Below are 13,948 nucleotides of genomic sequence, written 5' to 3'. Positions count from 1 at the left end.
CTTTTGAACTTCCTAACATCTCTGAGCGGTAATATTCTGTTTTGCATACAGAAATATTGAAATCTAACGGTCTTCCTAGGCGTTTATCGAACTCTTCATTCACTCAGCTATTATAGACAATGTGCTAGATTCAGGAGATACAAAAATAAATAAACATGATCCCTACTGTCACGGAGTTTATATTCAAGTGAGAGAAAATAAAGCAAGCAAATAAGACAATTTTAGATGGAAGAGCTATTGAAAAAAGTAATGGGATTGGGGAGGGTGTAGGGGGGTTAAGGATTAGATTGGGTGTTAAGGCCACTGCTAAGTTTTCTACTTGATTGTCTCATTTAATCCAAACAATAGCCCTATGAGGGTGCCGCTATTATTATCAGGCCCATTTTCCAGATGGGATCTGAGACTTGGAGAGATTGTGAGCTACACAGAGAGGAAGAAGAAGAATTGGGGATTGTTATGCAGACAGTCTGACTTCAGAACCTGTGCTCTCAAACACTATCTGAATTGCTCAGATATTCTAAGAGGTAATGGCAGAAGTGAGACTTAAACGCAAATCAAAGAAAACTTTGCTTTGGCTACCTAAGTTACTTAGTGTCATTCCCAGGAATATTTGGGAAAATTTCCAGGTGCAGGCCACTAACAAGCTAATATGTGTGTACTTTCTGTTGCTGTATTGAGCAATACAGAGGGCACCTTGGTGTGGTAGAAAGAGGTGGACAAGCCTGGTTTGCTCCCTTTCTAGTAGTATGATCTTGGGCAAGTTATAAAACTTCATTAAACTTCTGTTTTCTCTGTAAGATGTGGCTTAATCATTGTATCCCTGTGGCAATCATAGGCCTGCTACAGAGTAGATAATAATATATTTGCTGAATGAAGAAATAATGTTAAATAAAAATGCTTTAGTAAACTATATTGTACTCTACCTGTCAGCTCACTTTCGGGATTGGCCTTGAAGAGGTTTGTGAGAACACATTGAAGTTGTGTATATCCTGAATATCACAAATTCTTTATGATCTAGAGGAGATTGTGGGAGATATTAAACCTGTATTTAAGAGGAAAAACAAGTAGCATAATGTACTAATATTGTGGCAGTTAACTTCATCTCTGTCTCCAAATTAACTCCTAATTATAAACAGCTAGGTAAAATACAAATATTTATTTAGTATATACTAAGTGGCCAGCCCTGTGCTTGGCACAGGTGATAAAGTGGTGAAAACAAACAGATGGTGGGCTCCTTTATCTAATATTTTTCACACTCAGTAGTGCTGTGAGGTGTACAAGGGAGAAATTAGCCACACTGTACCGAGGAAGAACCCAAAATTTAATGAAGTTTTGTAGCTTCAACATAGGGGCCAAATAGCAAATACTTTAGGCTTTGTAGGCAATATAGTCTCTGTTGCAAATACTTAATTCTGCAATTATAGTGCAAAAATCAGCCATAGACGGTTCTTAAATGAGTGCAGCCATGTCTTGATAAAACTGTTTATAGACACTGAAATTTGAATTTCATAAAATTTAGTGTTATAAAACATTATTTTGATTTTTTTTCTAAGAATTTAAAAATGTAAAATACATTCTTAGTTCGAAGGCCATTTAAATAAAAGCAGTGGGCTGGTTTTGGCTGGCAGGCCCTAATTTGCTTACCCCTGCTTTATGAGATCAGCCCTCCTATACCTTAAATATGGCACTTGTATCATCATCTCTCCCCTCACCCTACTATGTTGATGTTAAAACTGCTTGAAAGGAGGATCTTATCAGAGAGATAGCTAAAAGGAATTCTTTTCTATATTCCCAGGTTAAATTTCTGAAAGATAAATGAATAACCTTAAAGTGGCCACTGTAGATAAGGGTAGGTGATTGTTGGGGTATGATGGTGGGGACTTGGAAATGAGATTCAGTTGTCCTTACCTTTGGCTGGCTGCCTCCATGCCCAATGGCTATTATTGATTTGATCTGCTTTTATTGTACTGTTTAGATACAGCACATCTATGACTTGAGATTTCTCTGTTAGATTTTTGTTGGTATACCAGATTACACTTTCATAATAAGTAAACTAAGAAATTGGTTTGATTTGTTTTGTAGCAGAATCAAATTCAAAGTCTAGCCTTGGTCGTATGGCTCAGTTTGTTGAAGCATCATCCTGTATACCAAAAGGTTGTGGGTTCAATTCCTAGTCAGGGTACATACCTAGGTTTCAGGTTTGATCCCTGGTTTGGGCAGGTAGAGGAGGCAACTGATTGATGTTTCTCATCTCAATAGTTCTCTCTCTCTTTCGCTCAAAATCAGTTTTATTTTGTTTTTTAAAAAAAACCCACCGTATCTTCTGGGGAGGATTGAAAAAAAAATCAAAGTTCACAGAGGTCACATAATCTGGACCTTCCATACTAATATCAAAGACCAGTGGGATAAGTTATTATTAAATCAATTTCAAAATCTTACATAATTAGTAATGAGGACATATAGTTATTCTTTTACTAAAAATTACATGCTCTCTGCTGTTAATTTTTTGACTCTCATAAGAAGAGCCTTTAGGGAAAGATAGTTGAGAAAAATTAAGAAAAACTATGGAAAAAGTCTACTCAGGGTTGGAGGAGGTTGTCTTCAGCTAAGGGAAGAGGAGAGGTTTCACTCGGGATATGCAGGTGTCCAAGATTTGGCTACTTCTCTCGAGCATAGCATGGCTGTTTATAGAAAAGAAATAGGGCTCATCTGGAGTTCATTTTTATTGGAAGAATTATAGAACATGAGAAATGGAAGAGGCAGATTTCTTTAAAAAACAGGTGGATGCGGTCAGAATTTAAGCATAAACAGTCTACCAAGTTTACCAAATTTTAGTAACCTGTAATATGCTTTGAAAGCCATTCTACTTTTATTAAGATCTTACTTGTTGGGAGCCATTGCACCATTAATATAATTGCAGTCTCACATTTTAATAGTAAAATTTGTACTTATGCATATAAATAACGTTGAAATCTCATTCTCAACAGGGTGGAAGAATGAAAGAAAAGAGAGGTGAAAGAATGTTGAACAACTTTGTGTGGCTATATGATGGAAGGAAACGGAACTGAGAACTCCTGTAGTAGAACACGCGGATGGCTTCAACAAGATAATGGTGCTAAGCCATGGCTTTGGAAATTCTCTAATTGCTTTTCTCCTCTTGAGCAGATGTTGCCACTTAGTCCCCAAACGGTAACTATGTGCAAGACTAAGGACATAGCAAACTCCTAATGCAAATAGATGGGAGCTCCATTTGTTCTGGGGCAGTTGCTCTCCCTGGAGTCTGTGCTAAGGTTTCCTGGTATCTTGCTTATATTACTTCTTGTGGAACATTATTATAATTCCTGACTCAATGAGCATAATTTTTTAACTCCTATATGACCACTCTTAAGTAACAGTAGATGCTTTAAATATTTAATATTAACATTTTGGGAAGATTTGTTTCTCATTAAAGTCATGGATTCCAAAGATAAATCCACATTGTAGAATACAATTGGAGAAAATATAAAATAGATTTTATTTTACTGTAGCCTTCTGACATTTTTTTTAAAAATATTTTTTTTTATTGATTTTAGGACAGGAGAGGGAGAGAGAGATAGAAACATCAATGGTGAAAGAGAATCATTGATCGGCTGCCTCCTGCATGCCCCCTACTGGGGATTGAACCTGCAACCTGGGCATGTGCCCTTGACCGGAATTGAACCCTGGGACCCTTCAGTCTGCAGGCTGATGCTCTATTCACTGAGCCAAACTAGCTAGGGCCTGATCCAGACACTTGATTTTTGTCAGTGGCATCCAGAATTGCGTGTGTTCAAGGGGACCAACTCACAGTAACCCTGCCATAAGAGCCAGATTTGTATAAATTAGAATGGCAGTGTATTCATTTCCAGCCAGAACTGTAATTATCAAAAGGGCAGAATATAGTGCTTGTTGGATGGTCAGCCCATTGCTATTACTTCCCTTTTAGGTAAAATCTAACTGAAAATCCAGATTTCTCCTGAATGAATATAGAATCACAGCAAAAGGAGTGAAATCATAGAAGTCATGTGGACCCTTTTATGCTCCCCTTTTATGCTCTCACTGTACGAGGGCATCTTCTTCATCTTAGTAGAGCCTGCAGTGAGTCCATAAAGGCTCTTGATTAGTTAGATCTCCTTTCAGGGTTCAGGAACTCTGCTGAGAGGTTTATGTGCATGATCTTATTTTATCCTTCTAACAATTGTCAGAAGTACACCCTGTTGTTCCCAATTGAAAGATGAAGAAATGGAAGTGTAGAGGGCTTAAGTAACTTACTCAAGGTCATAAAACGGTTGAGTATCCCATGCAAGCCAAGGCCTCTGACACTAATGCCATACCACAACCTTTATAAATTTACTGGCCTCCTGTGTCTATGTTGGAGGAATGTGACACACTATTTCTCTTGTACCTCTTCCCAGACAGTTTTCTAATTACCCTAAATTTTTTCACTGGCTACAGAATAATTGTTGGCATTATGGATTTAGGCCATGATATTCTAGGGTTTGCTAAATGTCATCAGCAACACGTTTACAGACTTTCCCGCAGATAGGTCACTTGGGGAGATGGCTGAGCTCATCCATAGTGTTTGGAATCTCCTATGAAGGACCTTACTAAAACTCCTTATGCTTTTACTGCAAAGCACTTTGCTTTTAAGCCATGTTTATTGAATGCTGCTGTGACTGTGTTGTTTCCATACCACCTATTTTGTCTTCAGAAGATGCCGTGAGACAAGGGGAAGTTATGAAAAGGAGGTAACTGAGACATAGACGGTTAACCCAGTTTACCAAAGACTCTTCCTCTAGTCTCTTAAAATTCCGGAAGAACACAGTCTTACCTTTCATTGTCTTTCCATGTTCACCTCCTGCAGGCCTCTCTGAAGAATGCCGCTGGTTTTAGCTGGTATTACATTTTGTTTGTTCATGATTGAGTGGTATAAACAGGATTGAATCCTTTCCATTATTGAATGCAATAGGATGTAACCAAAAATCTCTGGCCTCATTAAATTAACTGGTGTTCTGATTTTTTTTTTCTCAGAAAGATTACATGGAGAACAAGAAAGTTGCTGTGGAATTAAAGGATGTACCATCTCCCCTTCATACTGGCTCTAAACTTTTCCCAGCAGTTCCACTTCCAGATACTCATTCTCTTCAGCAAAATAAAATACAGCTTCCAACTGTCCCCAAAGTAAGCTGCTGTGCTCATTGCACTAATGAACCCTCCACTTCACCAATGCATTTTGGTGGTGGTGGTGGCGGTGGCGGTGGCGGTAACGGAGGTACTGGTAGCTTGATTCACACGGGCACAGTGTTAGACTCACAGAGCACCAGGACAATCACATGCCAGGTAGGGTCAGGACTTGCTTTTCAGTCTGCACCTTCACTCCAGAATGCCTTAGCTAGGAACAGTATGGCCGGCATTGCAAGTGACTTTCCCAGCACGTGTCCAGAAAGTAATCTCTCTTCCTGCCAACACCTGCCCTGTTGTGGAAAGCTCCATTTCCAGTCATGCCATGGTAACGTGCACAAGCTACATCAGTTCCCGGCTCTCCAGGGCTGCGCCTCTGCTGGCTATTTCCCCTGTTCTGATTTCACAAGTGGGGCTCCAGGGCATTTGGAAGAGCACGTTTCACAGTCGGAGCTAACACCTCACTTGTGCACCAGCTCTTTGCACCTAAATGTGGTCCCTCCGGTGTGTTTAAAGGGCTCCCTTTACTGCGAAGACTGTCTAAACAAGGTTTGTATCTTTTTATTTGATATGTTGGGGGCAGCTGAGGTTTGAGGAATGACATTTTTAAAGTGGATATATCTTGAAAAGCCTTTATTTTGCTTGGGGTTGATGATCCTTCCATGATGTCGCTTTCTCCCCATGAGCATAACTTCTGCTGTTCCCAAAGCTAAGGGTAAAATGGGAGGGACCATTCAGATAGGTAGAGAGTAATTATTTATATAGTTTACCCTGTTAGGGCCTCTTGTAATAAATCTGTTTCCTATATGTAAACCTAGTTCAGCAAAGCCTCATGTACTATTTTGTCTTTAAAGGTTACAGCACGATTGTGATTTCTTATAACACCCTGTACATGAACCCATTCATGTAATGTAGGTAATTGCATGTTGTCCTTTTGTAGTAATTTGAGGAACTTGAAACTTGACCTCAATCCCACCTGTGTTTAAGTGAACACTATAATTCCCTTTATGTAAAATGTGTCTGAGGTCTCCATTGCAGCAGACACATGCCCCAGAATATAAAGGTCTTATCATGTGACTCTCTCTTGATCATTTCAAGTCACTTCGAGTGAGTTAATGAATTGAACTAATAGTTCTAGGAAAGATGATTTGAAAAGATATTTTATTAGAGGTTAGCATCTGAAAAGGAGAAACACTTGGGATGCGTTTTCAGTTGTTGTATATAATTCTGAAATGATATATCTGAAACCTTTTTTTTTTTTTTTTAAATTTTAAAATAGCCGGCAAGAAATAGTATAATTGCTGCTGCTAAAGTCTGGCCAAATATACCACCTCCAAATACTCAGACTGCACCTATTACTGTTCCTCTGTGTAATGGCTGTGGAACCAAAGGGAAGGAGACCACATTGTTATTGGCGACCAGTCTAGACAAAGCTACTTCGAAATTTGGTAAATGACAGTATGGTATAAAATGTGCATATTTAAATAGTTTTCAATATCATACTAACTGCATTTAATTGCCTGTAAAAGAGTCCTTGTGGTTCTAAAGCTACTGTGTATGTGAGTCTCCATTTCCATCTCTTGCTAAAAATATTGTTATTTTTATAGATGAGGAAGTTATTTGCCCTTTATATTTTAAAAAATACAGTTAATTGATTTCAAAAGGAAGGGGTAGGGAGAGAGAGAAACATCAATGATGGGAGAGAATCATTGATGGGCTGCTTCCTGCACGCCCCACAGTGGGATTGAGCCTGCAACCCGGGCATGTGTCCTAACCAGGAATCGAACTGTGACCTCCTGGTTCATAGGTCAAGGACACTCAACCACTGAGCCACGCCAACTGGGCTCATTTGCCCTTTATATTGGGCTAGGGCTAATTGAGATCAGAAGCTGTGTGTAGAAAAATGGGGAGTACATTAGGAGAAATAAGTACTGGACGGGACAGGGTGTCAACTTAGGTTAGTAATCACACTTGTTAATTGTATACTCTCTAGAAGGTCTACGTCTTTAGAAAGGTTTGGTAATGACATTTGAAAACGTAAGAGCATTTCCCCCAAAAGTAATTAATATGCTATTTTATTTTTTAAAAACACTTAAAAAATATTAAATCAGATGTTAATGCTGCACTAAAAATCATTTAAAATCGACAGTAAAAACTTCATCTTTTGTTACCTCTTCATTGTTCTTTCCTATGGGACAAGCATGGGCAGAGCATGGAAATCAGGTTCCAGAGCTGCAGCATCCACTCACCTATGTGTTAGTATTTAGAGATGCATAAGTGGTCAGCATGAGGATGGCTCATGCTTTGCGATGGATTATTGTGGGCTTAAAGTAAATTAACCTTTTTAAGTTTGTTCTCTCCTGAAAAATAGGAATAATTGCTAGAGGTACTATGACAGCTTGGGGTTGTTTTATTACATCAACCAGTGAGGTTGGTATCCTTAAAATTAATATCCATCAATTATATGGATTTCCTGCCACTAAGAATGATAGGTAGCTATCTATTTTATTTTAATTTGCCATTTCTCTTTCATTATGTGTAATTGAAAGTGTTAACATTTCTTAAGGCTCACCAGAAGTTGCATTAGCCGGACAGATGCTGGAAAACTTACCCCCCATTGGAGTTTTTTGGGATATTGAAAACTGCTCAGTTCCCTCTGGCCGCTCAGCCTCTGCTGTTGTACATAGAATCCGTGAGAAGTTTTTTAAAGGCCATAGAGAAGCAGAATTCATCTGTGTTTGTGACATCAGTAAAGAAAACAAAGAAGTTATTCAAGAGCTGAATAATTGCCAGGTAAAAAATAAAACAATTGTAATCTATTATGGTAGAAGAATAGGTACATGTGATTTTCTTTTAAAGAATTACAATTCAAAATTTGTTTAATGTGCATTTGGAAATAAGGGAAATTAGCAAAAGATTATTTCTAAAGTACAGTAAATCCGCACTTAACATTGTCAATAGGTTCTACAACTTCAAGTGAAATGACATATAATGAAACCAGTTTTACCATAGGCTAATTGATATAAACAAGAGTTAAGTTCCTACAGCATTTCACCAGTGTTGTAACAAAATGACATTGAACAAAATGATGTCATTCGAGGGCCTGATGTAGTAGGAATCATCTAATCATGTCTAATCTTTCAGTAATGCTACTCATATGTGACTAGTGATATACCCGTATAAAGGTTTCCTTTGATTTTCATAATTGCTCTGTGAACAAGGCTCATAGAATTTATTATTTGAAATTTACGAATGAAATTGAGACCCCCAAAGTGGTTAAGCATCTTTTTTTTTTTTTTTAATATTTTATTGATATTTTACAGAGAGGAAGGGAGAGGGATAGAGAGCTAGAAACATCGATGAGAGAGAAACATCGATCAGCTGCCTCCCGCACACCTCCCACTGGGGATGTGCCCGCAACCAAGGTACATGCCCTTGACCGGAATCGAACCCGGGACCCTTCAGTCCGCAGGCCGACACTCTATCCACTGAGCCAAACCGGTTTCGGCTGGTTAAGCATCTTAAAAAAATTTTTTAATTGATTTTAGAGAGTTGGGAGGGGGGCAGGGGAGGGTAGAGAGAGAAAGAGAAAGAGAAAGATCACTTTGTTCCACTTATTTATGCAATAATTGGTTGATTCTTCTATTTGTCAAACCTGGGATCGAACTCATGATCTTGGCATATGGGGACAATACTCCAGTCAAATGAGCCATCTGTCCAGGGCTTAAGCAACTTTTTTTTAAAATTGATTTTAAAATCAAGAGAGAGGAAGGGAGAAGGATATAGAGATAGAAACATCGGTAAGAGAGAAACATCATTCACCTGCCTCCTGTATGCCCCCTAATGGGGATTGAGCCCACATCCCAGACATGAGCCCTGACTGGGAGTCAAACCAGTGACCTCTTGGTTTGTGTGTCGATGCTCACTGAACCATACCAGCTGGACTTAACTTTTTTTAAAAAATATATTTTATTGATTATTTACAGAGAGGAAGGGAGAGGGATAGAGAGTTAGAAACATCGATGAGAGAGAAACATCGATCAGCTGCCTCCTGCACACTCCCTACTGGGGATGTGCCCGCAACCAAGGACCATGCTCTTGAGTCCGAAGGCCAACGCTCTATCCACTGAGCCAAACCTGTTAGGGCTTAAGCAACTTTTTAAAGATCACATGGCCATTACGTAGATAACTAAGATGTAAATCCAGATTGACCCCAAAGTCTGTTCTCTTGAACTGGAACTAGAATCTAGTTCTTTTGACTCTTAGACAAGTAATTCCATTGATATGCCATATTGGTGTCTAAAATTATATATTTATGTTCTTTATAAAAACTAATCCATTGTGTATTGCATGTAGTTGTAGCACCTCTCAAAACTTTTCTTGCTTTGAAGACTGTTATTTATGAGCCTGATAATTTTTTTTTGTTAATTCTCACCCAAGGATATTTTTCAATTGATTTCTAGAGAGAGTGGAGGGAGGGGAATGAGAAAGAGAAAGATCTATGTGACAGACTCACATTGATCAGTTGCCTCCCGCATGCATCCTGTCCAGGACTGAGGAATCAAACCTGCAACCCAGGTGCATGCCCTTAACCGGGAATTGAACCTTTGACCCTTCGGTGTGCAGGCCACCAAGCCACACCAGCCAGAGCAAGCCTGATAATTTTAATAGAAATAAACACATTTTAGCTCCCTAAAGGCTAGGTACCTCTCCTGTTTACTACCTGACCCCACATCCTGAAAGGCGTAGTGTATATAGCATAGACAAATGACACCAGCACCAAATCTTATTTTAATCATATATCAAATCTCTGCTATTCCCAAATTGTTGGTAAAAGCTCTTTGTGAGAGTTCATGCAACTACTTCAAATTTCACTTTTCTCTGCCTAATTTCTGATAGGGGCATGGATGAAGTGCAAAAGCAGATTAGAGATGAGAGTGGGGGCAATAATGGAAGCAGGAAATTCTTAGGGAGAACCAAATTTGAAATTATTGACATCTGGTTGTAATTTTTCCCCATTTCAAGTTGCAGTAATAATAATGAAAGATTTTTATTTCCTCAAAGATAGTCTGTTAAGATGTGGGCAGAATGTGTAGTGATTTTCTCACCTCAGCCTTTGCTCATTTGTCCTTATTATAAATTAATGCAGGTAACTGTTGCCCACATCAATGCTACTGCAAAGAACGCTGCTGATGATAAACTCCGCCAGAGTCTCCGAAGGTTTGCAAATACGCACACTGCTCCAGCCACTGTGGTTCTTGTGTCAAGTAAGTGTGGAAACATCTGCTCATTTCAGCTAAATGCACTATGTGGGAATTATAGAGGCCAGAACATGTTGAAGTAAAATGTGTCCCAAAGAGGCTGAAGTACATAGGACATATTTATGCTTATGTCTGGGAACTGTCTAGGAAATAAAAATGGGTGTACGTGGAATTCTGTATTTTCTCCTTGGAACTTGAGTAAGGATTCTTGTGGGGCGAAGTTTATTAAAGAAAACGGAATTTTTTCTTTTTTAAAAAAGAAAAGAAAACTCTAATATTGTTTTTAACCCTGGGCCAATGCTGCTAATCTTAAAAATCTAAGATGAGTAATTTTAAAAGTTGACACTCCCCAAAATATTAGTATTTGCTCCCTGTTACAACTAGAAGTAACACGTGTCTTGGGATTCAGTATAAGTGTGTGGTAAAATTGTCTTACCATGCTAATTCCTCTGATATCAAATGTGTTTCTATTCTAAAAAGGGAGGGGTCGGCTTTAGCTCAAGCGGTTACGTCATCATGGCAGACACTAACAAGGAAGGGTGGAGTCTGTCTTTCTCAAGTGTTTCTAATGTTTGGGGATGGGGTTGGGCTGTACCTTTCCTTTCAGCTGATGTCAATTTTGCCTTGGAACTTAGTGACCTGAGACACAGACATGGTTTTCACATAATTTTGATCCATAAAAACCAGGCCTCAGAAGCACTGCTGCATCATGCTAATGAACTGATTAGATTTGAAGAATTCATTTCCGACTTGCCCCCCAGGTCACCACTAAAAATGCCAGTAAGTGAGTTTGCCTTCTTTTTGCTATATTCCAGCATTAGATTAGGGAGGTTGAAGAAGCCCTTAGCAAGGGGGTTTCCAAGCCTAGAGAAAGCTCTTCATTATAGGAGGCTGGCCAGATTTTGACATAAAGGTTAGAAATCTTCAGTTCTTCTCTTACAAATATACAGACACTTGATATGTATGAATGTTGTTTTTATTTTTAAAATTGACTTAGTTTACCTTACCAACAGTCACTGGCCAGTGTCTCCATAGCTAACAATGCTTTGTGTCAGATGGATAGAAATAATGGAATAAGAGTTACTATTCCTTTTGCTTTCAAGTGTTTTGGGTAAAGAATATGGTGATGATTTGTACCAACTGGTGTGTTTGGAGTCAAATAAACAGAGGAATTGTAAAGTTTTCAGGCATTTAAAATGTAAGTCCTCAGCAGGCCTCTGAGCCTGTTTTCTATAGTTGCACTCCATGTCATGCACGTGCAAAGGAAAGTAGGAATGGTTATTGCTACACCTGTAGCCTGTTAAGTCATATGATAGGAGAATTTGAGTTATTTCCAGCAAGATGAGCATGCCTGACAATCTTGATTCGGGACAGGAATGTTTACTGCAATGCTGAGCAACATTAATAAGTTGCTTGGAAATTAGTTATGTAACTTTTTAAAAATATATATATTTTATTGATTTTTTACAGAGAGGAAGGGAGAGAGATAGAGAGTTAGAAACATCAATGAGAGAGAAACATCGATCAGCTGCCTCCTGCACACTCCCCACTGGGGATGTGCCCGCAACCAAGGTACATGCCCTTGACTGGAATCGAACCTGGGACCCTTCAGTCCGCAGGCCGATGCTCTATCCACTGAGCCAAACTGGTTAGGGCTATTTATGTAACTCTTAAAGAAATAGTAATGATGGAGAGGAGCTATAGTGTAAATGAAGCAGAAGAGTAGGCAATCCCATACGTTAAGTGCAGTTTTAATGTAATTAAATAATTTTGAAGTTACAGAAGTACCTTAGAGATTATCTCATCCAATGTCCTTATGTTAGGGAGGAGAAAGTCAGCACTTAGAAAAAATAAGCACTTCATTGGAGGTCACACACCTTGATCACAGAAGAGCAGAGATGACCCCAGGGCCTCTGATCCAAGCACTTGAGCTGCTAGTCCCCCTATATTCCCTGATACCCAGAACAAGCTAAGATTAAACACATGCTAAGGATAATCCAGTTGGGGATACCAGAGTCTGACCCTACTTCATTCTTTGGAGCCACCCTCCTAATTAATTTTTGTTGTTATTCATTATGTTTTTAGCCATTTGGCTATAGCTACATTTTTCGCCTTTCTGCTTCTGTTTGCACTCACTTTTCTAATCTGGAAAACCTTGAAGTCAGATGTATTTTAGGTGAAAGATTGCCCACTATAGAGATCCTTATTCCTTATGGTTAAAAAACAAAACATAATTCAGAAATTGAATCTTGCCAGTCTCATTCACTAGAGTGATAACTTCAGATACAGTTCTCTTTTTCTATGTTTTTTAGTCTAAATAAGTTCACCTTCTCCCATCTAAATCATTACCTCCCCTCCAAGGTCTCAAGCTTGTTGGAGATCATTTGTTCTTCTTCTTATTTTGTAATTAAATGTACGCCCTTGAGTTAACCTCTTGTAACACTTCTCACTCTGTGTCAGCAGTGCCACACTCTGCTCTATGTTTATAACCTACCAGCAAATAAAGATGGCAAGAGCATCAGCAACAGGCTCAGACGCCTTTCCGACAATTGTGGTGGGAAAGTGCTGAGCATCACGGGCTGCAGTGCAATCCTCCGCTTCATAAACCAAGATAGTGCAGAACGGGCCCAGAAGCGAATGGAAAATGAAGATGTCTTTGGGAATAGGATCATTGTGTCATTTACTCCCAAAAATAAAGAACTGTGTGAAACAAATAGTTCAAATGCAATTCCTGATAAAGTGAAGTCTCCCAAAAAACTTAAGATTCCAAAATTGTGCCTCATCAAAGATGCAAATGAGCAATCTTCCAGTGCCAAAGCCATGCCTGGAAAAGGGTCGCAGGCAAATTCTGGATCTGCTGCAAAAAACACAAATGTGAAAAGTTTACAGGTAATTATGGTATTTCTTGCTTTCTGAAGTTTATGGTAGGTTTGGTTTCTTTGTCTCTGTTTTACAGGCCCACTTGCTTTTGTTGTGTCCTTTTTTTATTTCCATTTTGATGATAACTCAAAGTGACTTGATTTCTGTACGGGGTCTGACACACCTTGGGTACTTAAATTTTTAATTCCTCTGTACTTGTCTCTTTCAAGGAGCTGTGCCGTCTGGAGTCAAAAACTGGTACTAGAAACAGTGAATCCCAGCAGGGTAACCTGAGGCTGGTGGCACCTCCTCACAGAAACTCAAGTGTCGTAGCACCCACACTAAAAAACTCCGGGGTGGCAGAATCCGTTTACAAAACCAATCCGAAGTAGGTTGAATTACTCTTTTCTCATAGTTGCTTCTCCAATGTGAAGGAAAACAAATAACCTCTGATTTTTCCCTTCATTAGAAAAGAGAACCTCAGTGCCCGAAGTGTTACCAGTTCTCCTGTAGAGAAAAAAAACAAAGAGGAGACTTTGTTCCAAGTGAGTTACCCGTCTGCTTTTAGCAAGTTGATTGCATCCAGGCAAATCGGTTCTCTGCTTACATCTCCATCTTGGTCTTCTCGG

At 39.1% G+C, this 13,948-nt stretch overlaps 1 protein-coding gene across 8 annotated transcripts in view; it reads left to right on the top strand.

The window, feature by feature from the left end:
* The window catches only part of MARF1 (meiosis regulator and mRNA stability factor 1), a 42,726-nt gene that overhangs the window by 716 nt on the left and 28,062 nt on the right, over positions 1 to 13,948 (top strand). Inside the window, exons 2-10 of one of the 8 annotated variants that reach the window (XM_080679015.1) lie at positions 2,988 to 3,189; positions 5,050 to 5,748; positions 6,479 to 6,647; positions 7,766 to 7,992; positions 10,349 to 10,466; positions 11,068 to 11,240; positions 12,924 to 13,349; positions 13,550 to 13,707; positions 13,789 to 13,947. In XM_080679015.1, the coding sequence (XP_080535141.1) occupies positions 3,046 to 3,189; positions 5,050 to 5,748; positions 6,479 to 6,647; positions 7,766 to 7,992; positions 10,349 to 10,466; positions 11,068 to 11,240; positions 12,924 to 13,349; positions 13,550 to 13,707; positions 13,789 to 13,947 (2,273 nt within the window). In that variant the 5' untranslated portion in view covers positions 2,988 to 3,045. Of the gene's footprint in view, positions 1 to 2,987; positions 3,190 to 5,049; positions 5,749 to 6,478; positions 6,648 to 7,765; positions 7,993 to 10,348; positions 10,467 to 11,067; positions 11,241 to 12,920; positions 13,350 to 13,549; positions 13,708 to 13,788; position 13,948 lie in introns of those variants that run through there. The other 7 variants (XM_080679020.1, XM_080679019.1, XM_080679018.1 and 4 more) reach the window with 7 other exon arrangements.

The sequence above is a fragment of the Plecotus auritus genome (genome assembly GCF_963455305.1).
Source record: "Plecotus auritus genome assembly, chromosome: 7".
NCBI lineage: Eukaryota > Metazoa > Chordata > Mammalia > Chiroptera > Vespertilionidae > Plecotus > Plecotus auritus.
Note: the sequence above shows the minus strand (reverse complement) of the source record. Positions and strands in the feature narration are given on the sequence as shown.